The sequence below is a fragment of the Leucopleurus acutus genome (genome assembly GCF_964270905.1).
Source record: "Leucopleurus acutus genome assembly, chromosome: 8".
Classification (NCBI taxonomy): Eukaryota; Metazoa; Chordata; class Mammalia; order Artiodactyla; family Delphinidae; genus Leucopleurus; species Leucopleurus acutus.
The window spans coordinates 32,103,250-32,123,313 of record NC_139151.1 but is presented as its reverse complement, the minus strand read 5'-3'; the positions used below and the strand labels follow the sequence as shown (position 1 = coordinate 32,123,313).

Sequence of the window (20,064 nt, the reverse complement as noted above, 5' to 3'; positions counted from 1 at the left end):
GTGCACTGTGCTATGTAATGCGTGACAACAGAGGACCTTGAATAACCCAATTAAGATTTGAGAATTTTTCCTGTGGGCTTTAGGGAGCCCTGAGTCATAGAGCTACTTCCCCAGAGAAGGTGTGAGGCAAGATGCTCTTAAGGTACATATAATGTTTAATGTTGCAGTTGATTAAAACCAATGGGTAGGGCTTCCCTGGTGGCACAGTGGTTGAGAGTCCGCCTGCCGATGCAGGGGACATGGGTTCGTGCCCCGGTCCGGGAAGATCCCACATGCCGCGGAGCGGCTGGGACCGTGAGCCATGGCCGCTGAGCCTGCGCATCCGGAACCTGTGCTCCGCAATGGGAGAGGCCACAACAGTGAGAGGCCCGCGTACCGCAAAAAAAAAAGAAAAAAGAGAAAACCAATTGGTAGGCTACTGCTAAAGTTTAGTCATGGAAATACGAAAGTCTACAGTAAAGTTTGATTTGAGGAACAGGGGCAATTGAATTTTAAAGTAACGTCAACTCAAAATATGAGGACATGTTTTGTGAAGTGTTGGTGTCCAGTTGGTGGAGAAGAAAGACTAGTGTTGACCTTGTGAGAAGCATTAAAGATGTAGGAGCCATCTATGTGAATATGACTGAAGCAATGGGATTTCATGAAAGTTCTAGGAAAAGAAATTTTAAAAAACACTACTTTTCATTAATGTTTGTCATATTTGCAGTGTAGTACTTAAGAGCATGAGTTCTGGAGAGCTAGAACTATCTGGGTTTGAATCCAGGCTCTGCCAGTTACTAGTCTGGGCTAAGTGATCTGAGGCAATAGTTTCCTCATCTGTAAAGTGGGAATAATAATAGGACCTATGCCATGGAACTGTTAAATGAGTTAATTTGCTTGCAAAAAACTTACAACAATGCCTTACGTATAATAATACAGTTTGTGATTCATCATAAGTGTAAGAGACGCAGAATTTCAAAACAAATTCTTCAAAGTTAGATTCCTTTGAAAGATGTATTGCATCTACTTCTCCAGCTACTCCTCTTACATTCTAAGGAAACTACTTCTTGAGAGCCCTGTACTTTGAACCATGATAGGAGTGTGTTTAGTAAACTTTCAGTGTCCTGGGTGACATCTTTATTCCTGAATTGTGGGGCAGGTGAGAGGGAGAGGTTGTTCATCTTGTGGCGTAATCAAGACTTTCTGGCTTGATTAGACATTGCAAATGGTTTGTTAGTCATTACTAATGCAAGAAGGTCCTTAGGCAAGAGCAGGAAGTTGATGTTGAGTCACCTTCAGTATTATGACATAGAGTATTTTATTTGTTTTCAAAACATTGCAGGAAGTTAGTATTTGTTACAGTAGTTATCATTCAACCAATAGTAGTAAATCCTACATAAAAATTTATTTCCCCCAAGGGTAAGTAATTCTGATTTATGAATTACTTTAATTATAGCCTACCACTCTCTCTTGCTTGTCCTAATTCAAATTTCTCACCCTCTTTACATCTTATTAAAATGATGACCTCTTTCTGTTTACCTTCTTGATCCAGGGCTTATTTTTTATCTCCTCCTTTTTCCAAAAGACTTTGATGTGGTGGTTAGGCATGATAGCCCAGCCTTGGAAAACTCCCATATCTTTCCCATGTCAAAGGGCCTACCTCTAGTGTATGTAAGCATAATCTGGGATGAAAATGTTTATTGCCCACTCTCACATGTTTAGAGGTTGTCCATGAGTTTGGAGACGTTGTTATTATCCTTTAGTATTGGTGGTCCCCTTTAGGTATAACCCATTCAACTATTTACTGGTTAAAATGCTGAGAGGTTTTCTGATCAAGTCTGGATCATAAAAACAAAGTGAATCACCGTACCTCATTCCTTGCTTATTCTACCCCCTTCATACTGGCCTCCTCGCTGTTTCCCCGACTGGAATGCTCATGCCCCACATCACCACACGCTGGCTTGCATTGTGTTCAAGTCTCAGCTTTAAGGTCACTTTCTCAGTTTGGCCCTTCTTAGTCCACATTTTAAAAACACCATTTCCAGGTTTTTGTTTTTGTTGTTTTGGTTTTGCACTCATGCTGGTTTGTTTTTTGTTGTTTTTTTTGCACTCATTTTGTTTTTTGGTTTTTTTTCACTGCACTTATTGTTAGCCAACATTGTACTATACATATCTGCCTGTCTTCCTGGCTAGAACATAAATTCCATGAAACAGGAACTGTTTTGCTTATCTCTGTATGTCCAGGGGTCTAGATTAGAGCCTGAATATAGTAGGGACTCAATAAATACTTAACTGAATAAAAGAATTTGCTATATCCCTGTGCGTTCAATTTAAGTGATACCAAATAATGGAGAAATTGAACTTACGTGGAGAGGATGAAACAGGATATTTTTCTCTTAGAAGCATAAATAAAGAATTTTAATTGAATTTTGTTTTGATTACATTAATGTCAGCCAACATGTAAATTCCTGCCCTTGCTGAGTAGTAGGCATCCTACTCGACAGTAAAATAGAAAAATGCAAAATATACAATCCTGTGTTAGGTATTTCACAGTCTAGCCTGGAAGAAAATGCATATAAACAAATAATACTGTGTGATAAATTTTATGGCATTAGATAATAAAGAAAATATTTTGCCAGCACAGAGAGATGACTCTTCATTTGAATTGAGAAAGTGAAGAGTTCTCAGCTAAAAATGGTTTAAAGCTAAGTTACGAGTAGTAGTTCCCATGGATCACATCAGTTTACTTGCTTCCAGAGTCCTACTCTTCATTTCCATCTGGTCATTAGAGGACAAACAAGATAATGTATTTTGGTCTACTTCTCCATGATAGTTGCTTGAGCCATTTCAGTTTTTTAAAAAAAGAAGCATCGCCCTTCTTATGACTTTATTTATCCTGATAGATGTTGAGCCATTTGCCTCACCTTATTCTAGCAGATGTGGCTGTGTGCCATTCTCAGACATGCAGTGCTTGATAGTTCGGCCTCTGAACTGCCCATGATGCCTAACAGTGAATAATTATAGTTTTATACAAGTTACATAAATTCAAGAAACAGTTCTATACCAGCCAAAGAATTCTAAGTAGTTATTTTTAGGTCAGTGTTTGTCAAAAGTATGTTCCTTGGACCAGCAGCATCAGCATCATCTGGGAATTTTCAGGCCCAGCCCCAAACCTACTGAGTCAGAAATTCTAGGGGTGGGGCTCAGCTTGTATTTATCTTAAGTAAATAAAATATTGCTACTTCTGTTTGCTTCATTTTATATACTCCTTCTTGGAGAAGTTAGAATATTTATGACACTAAAATCAAGATGTAAATTGAACTCAAAGGTATTCTACATTTATTTTGATCTGTCCCTGTAGTCTCCTCTTATTATAAATCTAGTTTTGTGAGAAGCCTAGATTTCCCCTTAGACTTACTGACCTTACTCCATTCCAACTCTAGACCAAACAGATGCTTGCATCAAACTTTCAGTAGCCTGTGCAGCTTGATGATTCAGAAAATATATCACTCTTGCTTTCTCACCTTCTTATGGTTATTCGGCAGTTAGCTTAGTTTAACCATAATGACATAGAAACCTTGCATTATCAGGTCACCAAATTTCTTCTAAAGAGAGAGCATTTAACTGAAAATTCTTTTTGTGGGTGAATAAAGCCCAGATCGATTGTTGTTTATTTAGTTCACATTTAAGATTGAAGATTTGTTTCTTTTCAGTTTTCTTTTTTCTATTACTAAGAATTCGATTGTGGTGCAAAGCTGTTGAAAGGTAATCTTTCCTCCTCTACTCCTTTGCCTTTATCAGTAGTAGCTTTCTTTTTTTATAAAGCGGACATCCTATTTTATTTTATTTTTTAATTTTTTTTAAATTTCATTTATTTATTTATTTTTGGCTGTGCTGGGTCTTCTTTTCTGTGTGTGGGCTTTCTCTAGTTGCGGCGAGCGGGGGCCACTCTTCATCGCGGTGCGCGGGCCTCTCACTGCCGCGGCCTCTCTTGTTGCGGAGCACAAGCTCCAGACGCGCAGGCTCAGTAGTTGTGGCTCACGGGCCCAGCCGCTCCACAGCATGTGGGATCTTCCCGGACCGGGGCACGAACCCGTGTCCCCTGCATTGGCAGGCAGACTCTCAACCACTGCGCCACCAGGGAAGCCCGGACATCCTATTTTAGACAGTCTCTTTACACACAACATTAAATTTTTATCCAATGTTAAATGAACAACATAAGTGAATATAAAAGCATTCTTTTGTGTTTAGTATGTATATTTGGTATCAATTTGAGTGCTTATAAAATTAATTATATAGTAATTATTCTATTTCATATGTACATTATTTAATTCTTTAATTAGAAATATGATGAGAAAATAGGCAGAAATCACTACACTCTTAATTTGTATACCGGGCTTGTCTCTCCTTTATATCCTCATGTCTAAAATTAGTTAGAGCTTTGTTTTTGATTGTTTGCAAATTTAATGTATGGAAACACCTGCATAAGTTTTGGGGAAGCAGTGTGTTGTATGGTTTAAAAGCAGAAGCTCTGAAGTCAGACTGCCTGGGTTTAAATCTTTACCTTAGGGAAGTTTACTTTATTGTTTACCTTGGGCAAGTGATCTGTCTGAATGTAACTGTGTTTCATCTGTATGATATGGCTAAGAACATGGTGTGTGATGGTACTAATGGAGCTAGTTAGTGGTAGAGGTGTTGCTGCCATTGCTGCCCCCCAGAGGTTGTGCATTGCACTATTATTTATAACAGCAAAAAAAATTACAAAGAACTCTGATATGTAACACTGGGAAAAGGGATAAATGAATTCTAATATATCTGTGCAGTAAGATCTGTGAAGCCATTAAAAAGAATGAGAGAGACTTATGTGTTGTGTTAAGAAAAGATGTCTATAATATATATTAAGTGAATATAGCAAGTATGGTTCAGGTAGAGCATGACATCAGTGGTTATGCATGTGTGTCACAAACTGTGCACAAGAAAAAAATCCAGAACATATCACAAAACTAAAGTTGTTCAATTTTTCCCCCAGGGAATAGATTACAAGAAACTTTCACTTTTCCATTATGCATTTCTACAAATCTTAAACATTTTTTAAAAATTTCAGATGAACTGTAAAAGTGAAATACACTTATGAACAAAAGGTTTAAGGTGCAAAAAACACTGCATTAATAACGTCATTCACATATTCTGCTTATAAGCTTATTAATTGAAAAAAAGTTGTTTTGGGTTTTTCCGTAACATCTTGTGCCATATTTAATTCTTTTTTTTCCCTTTTTACTTAATCTAATGTTAGTGAAATTTGTCTTATGTAAAGGATATTTCAGGGAAATATTTTAAGAAATCTATTTAGAGTCTCTTTTTTTTTTTTTTTGATCTTGGGGTCTTCTTATTTATTTATTTATTTATTTTGGCTGTGTTGGGTCTTTGTTTCTGTGCGAGGGCTTTCTCTAGTTGTGGCAAGTGGGGGCCACTCTTCATTGCAGCGCACAGGCCTCTCACTATTGTGGCCTCTCTTGTTGCGGAGCACAGGCTCCAAACGCGCAGGCTCAGTAGTTGTGGCTCACGGGCCTAGTTGCTCCACGGCATGTGAGATCTTCCCAGACCAGGGCTCGAACCCGTGTCCCCTGCATTAGCAGGCAGACTCTCAACCACTGCGCCACCAGGGAAGCCCTAGAGTCTCTTTAACACAATGTCCCATTGAAATTTTAATTTTTAGAGAAGTTATGGATCACTATATCAAGAATCAGATTGGAATGACAATGAAGCCTTTATTAGGCCATGACATTAAAAGTATATATTGCTTTACTGCCTTCAATACCAGAATTACATAAATGCACGTATCAGAAACTTCACAGAAATTACATGACAACTCTTGTAGCTAAGAAAGTGATTCTGAGGTGTACATTTGTCTTGCCTTTTTAATTTTTTTTTTTTTTTTTTGGCTGCGTTGTGTCTTCGTTGCTGTGCGTGGGCTTTCTCTAGTTGTGGTGAGCGGGGCTACTCTTTGTTGTGGTGCATGGGCTTCTCATTGCGGTAGCTTCTCTTGTTGCGGAGCACAGGCTCTAGGTACATGGGCTTCAGTAGTTGTGGCACGTAGGCTCAGTAGTTTTGGCTCGCGGGTTCTAGTATACAGGCTCAGTAGTTGTGGCCCACAGGCTTAGTTGCTCCACAGCACATGGGATCTTCCCAGACCAGGGCTCAAACCCCTGTCCCCTGCATTGGCAGGCAGATTTCTTAACCACTGAGCCACCAGGGAAGCCCACCTTTTAAAATTTATAAACCTGCCCTAAAAGGAGATGCATATCTGGGAAACTGAACTGTCTGTATGCAGTTTAGCCTTCATGTACATAAAATATGCCGTTGATTTTATTGGGGGAGAAATTCCATCCAAAAATGTTGCCTACAGCTATGAGTTAAGAGTGTCTGTACAGTGTGTAGCTTTTATTTTTTAAAATCACAGATAGGGCATGTATATGAATTATAAATATATAAATACAATTTTGTATTAAAAGTTTTATAGTTTATGACAAAATCTGGTTCTGTGATAGGCTAATGAGTACAGTCGCTGTGAAGGAATGTTTGTGGCTCATGTCAGTGTGTGAATGCATAGACAATTTGAAGTTTTTGATATATTTGTGATATTTATCTTCCGTATACATCTTATGGGAAAACCCAAACCAACTTTTTGGCCAACCCCATATATGTACTATATGATTTTAAGCTTGTTTATAGAAAGTTCAAAGTATTAGAAGGCAGGATGTTCATTCTTCCATTAAATATCTAGTGAGCAATTACTCAGATACTGGACACGAGTTAAAAGATAAGTGGCCTGGTCATTGTCAGGAAGGCAGACATGTAAGCAAATAAATACAGCTCTATCTGTTAAAACATTAATACAGAGTAGAAGAGGAAGTTAATGATTTTATGTGGGGTAATCAGGGAAAGCTGAATCAAAGGGGTGACATCTGAGCTTTCTCTTTTAAGATGAATAAGAGTTTATAAGAGATGGGGCAGAAGGCTGTCTGTGATGACACGAATAGTACATACAAGGAGATGGCATGATTTTGTGAAAACTTTGGGAAGTAGAGTGAGGGTTGGGTGTGTGAGGAAGACTTATTAAGAAATGAGTCCAGCTGGCATTTTCCTTTTGATGGTAGAGAGCAAGGGAAACGTTTTTAAAATCAGTGAGTAACATATAAATGTTGATTGGGTAGTATTTTAAGAAGAAAACCCTGGTGGCTGCTTGATAGGAGACACTGGAATGAGGAGAGGAAACAAGAAGTCAGACACCAGGAACAAAGATCTGTAGTGGTTAAGAAAAAGAGCTGAAAATTATTGATGGTTGAATTCTTAGAGACGGGCTGCAACAGATCAGTCAGAGTGTTAAGTGGAGTCTACAGCATGGAGTGGGTGGAGCAGAAAGGGAAAGTTGATTTGTATCCAAGATACTGTTCTTGGTTCTAACTCAGACAACAAAGGTAGAGAGTGATATTGTTTAAAAAAAAAAAAAGTAGGGAATCCATTTACTCAGGAGGCAGGTTTGGAGGCTATAATGAGGTCTGTTAGGGCCATTGGGTTGATGCTTCCAAAGGCATCCAGTGACTTCTGTTGACTTGTTCATCATCATGATATCTTAGGAAGTTAGAATTTTAATTACTTGTTTTTCAGAAGCATTTTACAATTGAGCCATCTTCGCAATTAAAGTCAGTAACAAACCCTTAATATTCAGTTCTGGAGGTTCTGTCTTCCTAGTGGGGAAATAGAACCCAAAGTGACACTGAAGGCTGCTGAGAAAAGTGATTTGTTTGATTTACATGTGTTAAACAGATCTGCTTCCCATTCACTTTTTAGTAAACACAGGATTTCTGCAGCAAAGTTCAACTCTGGACATGGTTAGCATTGTGTGCAGAGTTCCATATTCAGGACTGGAGAAGGGTCTTCCCCCTGTGGCCTGTCTAGGACAGAACACTCCGGTTCCACATGCCTGCATTCCCTAACAGGATTTTGACCCCATCAAAGTAGATCTTTGATAATACTATAGGAGCAAATTGGTCTGTTCCTAATACAAATGAAACTGGCCTAGAATTAGGGCCTTGGGTCCCATGGGCCTGTGTGAGTGGTCTGTTTAACCAAAGTTACTCTTTCAGCATTACTCTTAAGGCTGTTGGACTGCCAGTATAGAAAGAAGGAACTTGTTCCATTTTTGCACAGGAAACATACTTAGTCTCTGATCTTGGATGTGGGAGGTGAATAAAAAGAAGTGTTGTTATGAGAAAAATGTCTCAGGAATTAGGCTGCTAAGTTTATCATCTCTGACACTAGCTTTGTGATGTACTGACTAAACCACTCTGTGCCTCAGTTTCCCCATTAGAATGGAGATAGTACTACTGCTTATGTCCTTGGTCATTGTAAGGATTAAACGAGTTAATGTACCTAATATACTTAGCACAGGGACTGGCACACAGTAAGCAGTCAATTCGTGTTGGTCCACAGATGGAAAATTTTAGGCATTTGCTCAGACTCTCCCAATTTACCTTTGCCTTTTCTGATTCCTGGTGGGAGTGGGAAGTGGAAGCCGGGGAGTGGGAGAGACAAGGAGGAAATATGCCTGAATTTAGTGGTTTATACTGGGCCTCTCTTTTCATTGCTAGTACCTCTTAAAAGCAACTATCTAGCCTCCCTTCCCTCATAAAGGTAGAATAATCTTCTTATACTTTCTATATTCTTTAGCCCTATCTCCCAGGTATTACTTCCTCACTCTGTAGCTTTGAAATTTGTACCTTTTCTCTTTTTCTTCCTGAGAAATTTGCCTTCTGGCAGTTGTGGTGTTTACTCTGCCCCCTTCCCAAGTCTCTGACAAACTTAAACTTCTAGCCACAATTCCCACCTCCTAGTAACTTCCAGGCTGCTTAAGAATAAGCTTTTTTGAACCATGTTTTCTCTATTATAGTTTTCTTGGTGTGAGTCAGTCACATAAATAATGGAAATAAATGGTACTTGGCAGTCTTAGCTAAACTGTGCTTTATATTAAGCAGAATGTTTATGATACTGTAGGTACTCTGAGAACACTTGCATATATTCCTTATTAAAGAACCTTTTGGGGTCTCTAGGAAGATACTGTCCCAAAACTGACTGGATTGGGGGATGGTCCCTGAGCTGCAGCACTCCATGTCTTATATTAACACTAATAACAGTTATTTGCGTCATGACTTCCAGAGCATTTTCTAAAAATCTGACCTTTTTTTACATCTGTGTCTTTGGGGGTATAGATTTTATTATTGGGTAATTTCCTTTTAGTGGAGAAGAATCAAGTATACAGGTTTACCTTTCTTCTCTGAGCACATTGTTAATTCTGCATTAATGAGTTGTTTTATGTCAGGATGTGTTTTCTTTTTAAATTAGCACCCCTCTCACTTTTTTTTAGATGCACCAAGTTAAAAACCAACCGTGATTTTTTTTCTGTATTTATAGGTCCTCTTCCTGATGGATGGGAACAAGCCATGACTCAGGATGGAGAAATATACTATATAAACCATAAGAACAAGACCACCTCTTGGCTAGACCCCAGGCTTGACCCTCGTTTTGGTAAAGGTTCATCTCAAAATCTTTTTAGATATTTTTGATGACTGTTTTTTGGTATGTGAATTTGGGAAGGTACATTTAAATTAAATTGCACTGCTTCATAATTTTAAAAAATGACTGCCCATCCAACTTATCCAAGTACTGTTTTTATACCTTTCACTTTAAACTTGAGAAATTCAGGTCTAAATCAGCCTTTTAGCTTGGACTTCTTGGGATGGGGTTGGAGGAATGTTGTGGTGGTTTACTAACCAGACTCGCCGTTCCTTTCACATTTTGGGGAAACGCAGTGATCGTGTTTAAAATGATCTTTCTAGCTACAGAAATAATCAGTCTGTCGCTTCATCTAAAACCTGGGATATCAACTTTTGTCAGTAACGTGGTGTCTGCTTATGCTTAACTTAAGAGAGCCATGAGTACCATCCTGTGCCTGGGTATTATAATGTTTTCTATCCTAGGGGGGGTGGGTACCCCGTCACCCTAGAGATAGACCAATGAAAGCCTTTTTTTCCTTCTCTTCGCTTCTGCCCCCCCTTTTTTAAGTAAAGAGGGTTTTTCCTTTGTTTTTCATTTAGGAAACAAACCCAAAATAAGCCATATTTCCCTCCAAATCAAATGACAAAAATCACCATTTGCACAAAGAAATACTCGCCTCCCAAATGTGCATATTTTGATAATAGTATACATTTTTTTTAGGGCCTTTTTACACATTTTTTTTCACTGTTTTCAGTTTCTTCAGTTGGGTTTCTGAGACATTTTTCCAAAGCCATGGAAAAATGTATTTAAAAAGGAGCAGATCATTGTGGTTTTAAAGCTTTCGTCTTGGACTGGATGCAGCTAAATGAAAACAATGTGCAGATCACTGAGTAGGTCAGACTGAGGGAACTCGGAACCTTTGAAGCTTTACAGGGGTTGACCTAACAACAACTGTGGGGCCCTTATGGGAAAGAGGAATTAACTCTGTGAATGCCATCAAAACACAGTCCTGGGGGAAAAAGAGAAAGAAAAACTCTACCCAGAGCTGGTTGGGTAAAATAACTTCCCCATCAGGAACGTTCTGAGCAGTTCTCCTATATCTATATGTACACCTTTTTAAACCCCCAACATTTGGGTTTGCCCCAAGCTTACTGATTGGCCAGCTTTATGAACTGATTGAATCCCCTATTCAAGTCAAGTCAAAGGTGGGATCAGGGCAGAGACTGTCATTTTGACAGATATCCGGTTTGGCTTAAATGCTAGCCTTTTGAGTTTCAAGACCTATTTGAGTGTTAAAAAAAGTAATGTGGCATGTTAATAATTTGCAACTTCAGATTCTATTTAATGCTTGAATAAGCCCTTGTGGTTGAAACAGGAAACCAAGTAAGGTAGAGAATTTAATAAATGTTGCCATTTGTATGGACTAGAACGATAACAGACATGTTTCCTTAAATCATCTTTAATGAAATGAATTCTGCTTGTCCATGTTTTGGAAATTTTAAAAAATGGTACTGTGGGATTTTTTTTCCCTCTACACGAGATTATGAAAAATGATGATTAACCCTTAGCTAACTATAGAAATCAGCAATTGGAACAAAGCTTTTTTTTTTTTAAGTATTTTCAGTTAATAAAAAGTGAAATAAAACAACTTGGCTGTGAGCTTAAGTAGATTCATTAATTACACACACAGCTTGGTCTTTTTTTTTAAATGGGAGAAAGTACCAAAAAAAAATAATGATAATCTCCCTCCCACCTTCAACGCGTATGTACACACAGCGTACAGTTAGCTATGCCAAGAAAAGTTTTCATAAAATACTCTTACTGCGTTTAGTTTCCCTTTTTGGGCCCACTGTGTATGTGTATTCCAGACAGGCTTGACAACATGCCAAAGCTTTTTATTTTGTGGCCCGACTTTTAATCTGTTCCAGACCTTTTCAGTCAGAGAGCTCAAGTGTAACTGAAGGGGAGCAGGAAAGGGAAAAAAAAAAGTGTGGGTTTCTCTGATCCAGAGTGACAGCAAATAGAGACAAGCTGTTAGCTGCTGAATTTGAAGGAGTTTTCCTTGAAATCTGAAGTTCTATGGTGGGTTGCATTTTATCTGCCAAAAAAATATAGACTTTCCCCTTTCTGACCCTTTGAACCATGCAGACACCAACAAATGATAGGTTATTGCTTTCATGGTTGTGAAATTTGTTTTCCTATATTCCCCAAATCTATATGAAAGTATTTACCATTTTTTACCTTAAGTCAAGTTGACCTATGTCTTTTGACATTTTAGAGTAGAAGATACACCTTACATCTGATAAGCTTGACTTTATCACTCACCTCCTTCAAACACCAGCCTCTTTTATATTTCTGTTCTTTATCAGATGCTTTAGAATAATTATATTTAGAATAATTCACATCCCACATGAAGTTAATAAATTATCCATGTAACATAAATTCAGGAAATTAAATAATTAGTTATGCATTGTTTCTTTTTTATCTGATTTTTTATTCTTTAACGTTTAAAAACTATGTATCATTTAAAAATTTTTATTGAAGTTTTTATTTTACGTTGACTTACAATATTAGTTTCAGGTGTATAGCAGTGATTCAACATTTTTAAAGCTTATACTCCATTTAAAGTTATTGTATGATAATGACTATTTCCCTGTGCTGTACAATGTTTTCTTGTTGTTTATTTGTTTTATACATAGTAGTTTGTGTCTCTTAATCCCATACCCTTATCTTGCCCCTCCCTAAAAACTATATATCCCTGACATATTATTTTACAGCATTGATTAGTGATTTGTAACAAATCATGAAGTGACATCCAGTGCCAATAAGAATTAGCTGATATTTACTGACTTCGAAAAAAGGAGGGCTTTTGTTTGTTTTTAAGGAATCATATTAGGAATGTTTTCACACTGTGTTAAAGAAAGTTGATGCTTGAGTATTATGCAGGTCATTAAATTATTTCTTATTAACTCTCTTTTTCCTAGAGATTTTATACTTGCAAACATGAAGAGTCTCAGGTTTAAATATTTTCTTGTATGTTGTAAAATTATTTATTGTTTTATATAATAATAGCCATTTGAATATTTTCCAGTAAAAGCCCTAATGAAAACATACACAAAAATTATAATTCCTGTTTTTCAGAATGAAAACTCTATTCCAGAATATTAATGGTCAATGAACTGATCTTTTATGTAATGTTGTTGTCCTTGTTTATATAAAAGGACATAATAAGTAGTGTTAGAATCTGTGTTTCTGGAAATAAGTGCTGATGGGACCACTGGGATTAAAAACACGTTGGGTGTAAATAAAATAACTGGAACTAGAGATTTGGATTAAAAGGTGTATCTTTTGAGACTTAAAGGAGGTAATAAACAACGTAGTTGGCGAATTCAGAATATCCTTTATAATTACTATCAGTAATTTTGTGCATAGAAATTCTGTGCATGGAAATGTCACAGCTAATTAAAACCTAGGTGTTGATTTTGGTCCTTGGTTTCAAAGTTTCCCAAAACTTGCTATTAAGTCAAAAGCCAAAAGTTGTTCACATCTTTCTTATCAAAGTTAAATATTTTGCATCAATAATTAAAGGTCTGTTAAATTTTTTAACTGTTTAGACATTCATTAACCTTTTTCCTTGAAGACTAAATATTTCTGATAGCTGTTATAAGTAATATTTTACTTTTGATGAAAATGTACCTAAAGTTACCTAAGTCTGTTCTAGTAGAGGTAGGAAAAAACACTAAAGGCTGTAGAAACTAAATCTGTAACTCCATTAATGGAGTCTTGGGTAGCTAGAATACCAACATCAAATCATTTGAATTTTATTGAAGCAAGTCTCTTTATATTCGTGCATTAAAAACAAGTTCTTTGGTTTTTTGTTTTGTTTTCCTTACCCTCTTTTTTTTTTTTTTTTTTTGCGGTACGCGGGCCTCTTACTGTTGTGGCCTCTCCCACAGGTTCAGCGGCCACGGCTCACGGGCCCAGCCGCTCCGCGACATGTGGGATCTTCCCGAACCGGGGCACGAACCCGTGTGCCCTGCCTCAGCAGGCGGACTCTCAACCACTGCGCCACCAGGGAAGCCCTCCTTACCCTCTTTTAAATCTTGCCTGATGATCCTAAAATGTCAGTATTTGGTTGTGAATTATATTATTAACTACTTAGGGTAGGGAGGAAAAGATGTTTCAGTGTGTTTTAGGTAAATAGAGCTGTTGCTAACTAAAACTTCTTAAAACAAATAAACCTCATAAAATTTGGCCCTGAAAAGGAATTTGTAATTCTTCTAATCAACATTTCTCAAAGGAGGAGGGAGGGTGTATCCTGGGCACTGAAGAATGTTCAACATCCCTGACGGTTGTCCACTAAATGCCGTAGTGCCACCCAGTCCTTGTGACTCCCCAAGCCATCAACATATATTTTTTGAAAAATAACTGGTAGAGGGCTTCCCTGGTGGCGCAGTGGTTGAGAGTCCGCCTGCCAATGCAGGGGACACGGGTTCGTGCCCTGGTCCGGGAAGATCCCACATGCTGCAGAGCGGCTGGGCCCGTGAGCCATGGCCGCTGAGCCGGCGCATCCGGAGCCTGTGCTCCGCAACGGGAGAGGCCACAACAGTGAGAGGCCCGCGTACCGCAATAAAAAAATAAAATAAAATAACTGGTAGAGGTAGGGATTTTGCCCCAAATCTGAGTTTCTCTGAGATCTAGGGAAATTGTGACTACCCACGGTTATATAGTTGAGTGACAGAACTAGAATCTGGACTTGATCTTTTGACACCCAGAATTTTAAAGAAATTTAGATTACATGCAGTTAATCTTTTCAAAAGCACACCTAAGTCACCAATACTAACACATGGAAATTTCAGAGGGAGGAAGATGACAATGGTTGAAGCATTTACTTATATACTGTATTGTGACTCATCTTGAGGAAATTACCCAAAGGTAATGAGTTTCCAATTACAGAAGTGAAGCCATCTAGATGAATTATCATGCCTCACCTCTACCATATCCTTAAGAGATTACCTTCCAACCTCACCTTTGACCTTTCCCTTTCCCTTGACTTGGAGCTTACCCCGTTACAAGGCAGTCCATTCTATTTAAGGAAGGTTCTAATGACCAGAAAATATGTGTCCCTTTATTACTCAGAAATTTACTTCCCTTCAAATTTGTGAATACATTTCTAATCCCAGAGTGTTCTCTTTTAACTGTGGTTTCTCCAGTTTTTTTATGCATTAAGAGTTCTGAGTTTTGTTTTTTTTTATGCATTTAAGACTTCCCTTCTCTGGATGCCTCTTTAAATGTGATACTCAATGTAGTTTTTAAATGCACATTATCCAGTGAGAAAAATAGTTATGACATTGCTCTGACCTGACATTTTATACGCCCTCCAAAAATCCATTAGTAGAAGTTAGCTAGCATCCTCTTTTCTACATGTGAATTCAAATGAATTAAATTGTGTCATAGAAAAATTTACCTACTCAATTGGGAATCAAGAGACCCAAGTTCTTCTGGTATCAACAGTGTAACCAACTCATTCAGAAAGATACCTGACTTCTCTTGACTTAATTGGACTCATATACTAGATGCTTTTAAGAATATTTCCAGTCCTTAATTAATTTAATATAATATGCTAGATTATGAATTCTTCAGTGACTGTTTTGGATCCTTGCTTAAGGTTACTTCTCAATAGCTTTATGGATTTGAGTGCACTGAGCTTTCAGAGATATTTTTGAACTATTTATTGCACCATTTAAGTTTAGCTTTTGGCCCTCTGGTCACAGCTGGGAATTACTTTTGAAGAGGAGACCAGGAAATCTTTCAACCTTTAAAGATAAGCCTTATCACATGGTGGGTATGCCCAGGCAAACAAATCTGATGGGGGATGGGCAGCGCTAGATGGAATAGTTAAGTTTTGTCCACGCTATCAGCTCTGACATATATAGGAGTTTAAACTGCCTTAAAGATGATGCATTTTTAGTATGCTTTGTTTCTAAAATTTAGAACTCTCATAAAGTTACCATGTTAGGAGCCTGATGTAAGCTGATTTGAAGTATACTTCTAGGCCATGTGCTTAGTGAAGTCCTATTTAAAACATCTCCATGTTGGAGATTGTTACTAATTGTTGCCCTCACTACATTTTTTTGTTGTTTTACTTAAAAAACAAACACTAGCCGAAATGAACATTTTAATACGTAAGGTTATAGAATATCAAAATTAGTTCAATATTAGAGGTTTGCAGTTTTAGGTTTTTTTTTTTTTTATGTTACAGTCAGGAGGATGGTGTCAAAATAGTTTATCAATCATGGTAAGCAGTCTCTCCTACTTGCCAAGGGTGAATAGACATACGTTAATGAAGTTAAATTAATATGTAGTTTCTACTTGATGATGGTTCAATGATACAAATAATTATACAGTGAAGAAATATTTTTCTTTGTTTACATAATGAGTTTTTCATATAGAATTTTAAAACTTAAAGTCACTGAATGATAATTTAAATTAATGGTTTATTTGTGTTACTAAAGCCCCTCACATCAAACACAAGAAAACTTAATTCATTTTTAAAAGAAAACTATGTTTCAAGTCGTATTTCTATCAACTCTGCATTAATAGCAAATATCTTATAAAATGTGCTGGAGAAGAGAGCCATTTGGTGATGTCACTTTTTGTGACAACCCAGAGACTCAGTTATAGAAAAAGAGATTATAGACTTCTTGAGGGAAAAGTCAAATAAATAGATTTCTGCTGAAATAAATTGGAATGATTTAGAAGAGGAGTGGTTCATATTCTTTGCTTTGTTTTATACTCCTGTTGTTCTGCTACCTTGGTTGCTGAGGTTGCTTCAGAACTCATTCTGGACTTGCTTCAGCTTGGAGATTCTCCTGTGTATTACTAATTAGCATCCTACTAACTAGGGATAGAAACTATTTGAGTATTTATTTACTCATTCAACTGATGAATGCCAGTTATGTACCAGGTACTATGCTAGCAGGCAGGCATGGGGTTGTCAGCTACAAAATAAATAATTATTACAAAATGTGTTAAGTACAATGAGGGATCATAAATAAGGTGCTGTGAGGGACATTAAAAGGTAAGAAAAAGCCAGTCAAGCTCTACAGTATATAAAAGGGCCAGTTTTTGTGCTTGTCAGTCAGAACTCGGATTCATCTCTTCTAAATTATAAATTCCCCTAGTGAAAGAGGATTAATAGTAATACATTATATGTAATTAGGAATAAAGCTGTTAATGGAACTATTTGCTCATTAACATGAATTCATGATGGCAGGTAGATTTTAAAATGTTATTCCCCTTCTCTTTAGACTAATAGTTTCATTATCTGTACTTTCTCTCCAAACTAGCCTTTAAACTTTATTTTCATAGTAGAGGGAAAAAACACAGTTATATCCGGGGGACAGAGAGAGCCGAAGGCTAGTTAGACCGCTTTCTCCCTTCTCCTCACCTCATTTAGCAACTCCTGTGTCCTGCCCCAAACTGCTTAATGAGGTGATGAGGAAAAAATGTTCTGTTGAATGTTTTTTAAGCTCCATTCTCAATTGTATTGTTTGAAAAATACCATTATAATAAATTTTCATGCCAGACTTTTGATAGGTGGTTGAAGGAAGACAGTGTCGAATTGACCTAAAAAAAGGTGTTATTGGTATTTTTGAACAGTTTAAAGATTAAAATACTTTAACCCAGGTTGGGGGGCCTGGAAGTTGATGTTTGGTAAGGGAGAGAAGTACAGAGTGTGGGAGGGAGAGATTATTTTGCTTATGGTAAGACCTGGGGTAGAGTTTTAGGGGAGGTTAACTGTAACCACATCATACAAAGCAAAACCACAATGAGGTGCCACTTTATTCTCAGTAAGATGGCTAAAATGAAAGACAGGCATTAACAAGTGTTGACCAGAATATGGAGCAGTTGGAACCCTCATACATTGCTGATGTGATTGAAAAATGATGCAGCCACTTTAGAAAACAGTTTGGCAGTTCCTCAAAAAGTTAAACATATAGTTACCATATGACCTAGCAATTCCATTCCTAGATATATATTGCCCAAAAAAGGAAACCACATGTCCACACAAAAACCTGCACATTTGTATGTTTGTAGCCACATGATTCATAATAAACAAAAAGTGAAAATAACACAGATATCCATCAGTTGATTAACAGACTAACAAAATGTAGTATATCTGTACAGTGGAATATTATTTGGCAATAAAAAGGAATAAAATGCTGATACATACTGTAACGTGGATGAATCTGGAAAATATATTAAGTGAAACAAGCCAGTCACAAAATTGATTCCATATATATGACATGTCATATATATTCCATATATATGACAAATCCAAAGAAACAAAGTAGATTAATGGTTACCAGGGGCTGGGGGAGGGGCAATAGGATGTGTACTGCTAAAGGATACAGGGTTTCTTTTGGGGATGATGAAAGTGTTCTGAAATTAGATAGTGGTGATGGTTATACAATTCTATGAATATATTAAAATTACTAAAGGGGTGAAATATCTCAGTATAACTTTTTTTAAAAAGTCATTCCTGGGCATGGTGTTATCATTTAGGTATAGCTTAATTGAGTGTTGGGAGATGTCTTTTGCATATTGATAATAAAAAGTTATATTCAGTCATGAGATAAGGACCCTGGCCTTTTGCTCCTTTTGTAAGAGACAGATTTTCAGTGTGAATCAAATAGTAAGTAATTTTCACTGAAAAAAACATCATTTTGTATTTAAATACATAAATTTTTGTGCCAGTTAGTAGCAACTTTTTGTAGACAATTCAATCCCCTAGGTCATATTGAAAGACTTAGCTAGCAGTGGGTGTTTTGTGTTTTGTTTTTACTGTTTTAAGACTGACAGAGTTGGCCTGTTAGTTTGTGTTTTTAGAAAAGCATTCATTTCTTTTAATTTTACAGTCTTAAGTACCCTTGTAGGTATGGGGGAAAAACCTAAAATTTGTTTCTAAATGTTATAAGCAAACTAATATAGCCATTCTAACATGTAACCATGTAATATCTGAAACTTGATAAGACAAAGTAAAAAGGTGCTTTCTTGTGTTGTGGGAGATTTGATGTGAGTTATTATTTTAAAAGCTCAAAATAATTTTCTGATTTTAAATTTACACTTAATGAGGTTACTAGGATTGAATTTATTATCTCGAAGTCTACGATTGATTACCACATCTGTAGTACTTTGTAATATTCCAAGGTTGAAGATACAAATTATGCAAATCTAAAATTTGTCTGAAGTTTGAAAATTCAGATGTTCAGAATAAAATCTGGAAAGAACCCGTGGTGATGACCTCCTTTGTTTTTGAGAAGGTCGTCTCTTCTTTTTCAGTAATTGCTGAGTGTATGATTTGCTACCATAAAGCTGTCAGGACTGATCGGTTAAGAAAAACTTGAAACAGTTACTATTTCATAGTTCAGGCAGCAAAGGCTGAATTTAAAATGTAGCATTTTTTTAAAAAATTTGTCATATTTTAGGGATTTGTTTTCTCCTTTACCTTTTAGAAATTTTGTTAAAACTGGAAACATTGAGATTTTGGTAGTTGGTCATGGAGGGGAAGAAGGTGGTAATGCAGTTCTTTTCTTTTTTAGCTGCCCTGCCCCCTTCCCCCAAGAAACAAAGCTTGTTTTGTTTCTTGCCTGCTTGTGAGGTCTCTGCTGCACCCCATGTGGGTGCACTGCTCTGTGCTTTGTTGAAATGCTTGAGATAGTCAGAAGGTAAAGAACAGGATGCTTCTGAAGAGAAGAAATCCCGGCTTCTGTAGATAAACTCGGTTGTTTGAATTGGTCATTTAAGTGAGCTCTTTATATGGAAGCTTGTAGCACTGCTTGTATCCATAGGTAACAGCATTTAGGTAAACACAACCAAAAGTGCTCACCATTATTAGCCAGAGAGACTATTTCTATTGCATATTTTGTGCAAATTTCTGTTTAATTCTGTGGAGTTCTTACTCCATCTTTTGATACCCTTATTTTTCCCTTTCTGTGGTTTTTAATAGTCAGATAAGCTTAGATTTGAAAAAGACTTTCCCAACCAATTGAGTGTGCCATCAGCAGTGGTCACTGTCATTAATGATTACTGCTAATGGTATCTAATTCTGAGAAACTGGTGGGAAGCAGAGGATATTTACCTGTTTATTTTCATACAATACTGTTATTGTCCAGTTAGTTTTCTCAAGGAATATTTACATTAACTTGTTAAATGCTATATTACTTAATAAAAATCCAGTATGGAAAGCTCAAGAGCTTTTTAAAAAATGTTTCTTAATAGATGAAATATTTAACACTGTATAGCTCTAGAATCTGTTTTGAAATCAATCATATTTTATCATTTCAACACTTACTAATGGGTTATTTCCTAGCAGTTTTTAAAATTTTTTAATTTATTTAACTGCTTGGAATGGAAAACATTTTTTCCCCAGTAGTTGTTTGCACTAGGCCTCAGTTTGTGAGATGTTCACCATATGTGATAGATACTCAGATCAGTCCCCCAATTCATATTTAACTCATATGATTG

General features: G+C 36.9%; 1 protein-coding gene across 8 annotated transcripts in view; it reads left to right on the top strand.

Annotated features, from left to right (window-relative positions):
• YAP1 (Yes1 associated transcriptional regulator) overlaps positions 1 to 20,064 on the top strand; it is a 108,427-nt gene that overhangs the window by 61,192 nt on the left and 27,171 nt on the right. For 4 of the 8 annotated variants that reach the window (XM_082844294.1, XM_082844290.1, XM_082844292.1 and 1 more), the window contains exon 4: positions 9,451 to 9,564. In XM_082844294.1, coding sequence (XP_082700420.1) covers positions 9,451 to 9,564 — 114 coding nt within the window. Of the gene's footprint in view, positions 1 to 9,450; positions 9,571 to 20,064 lie in introns of all 8 variants that reach the window. The other 4 variants (XM_082844293.1, XM_082844289.1, XM_082844291.1 and 1 more) reach the window with 1 other exon arrangement.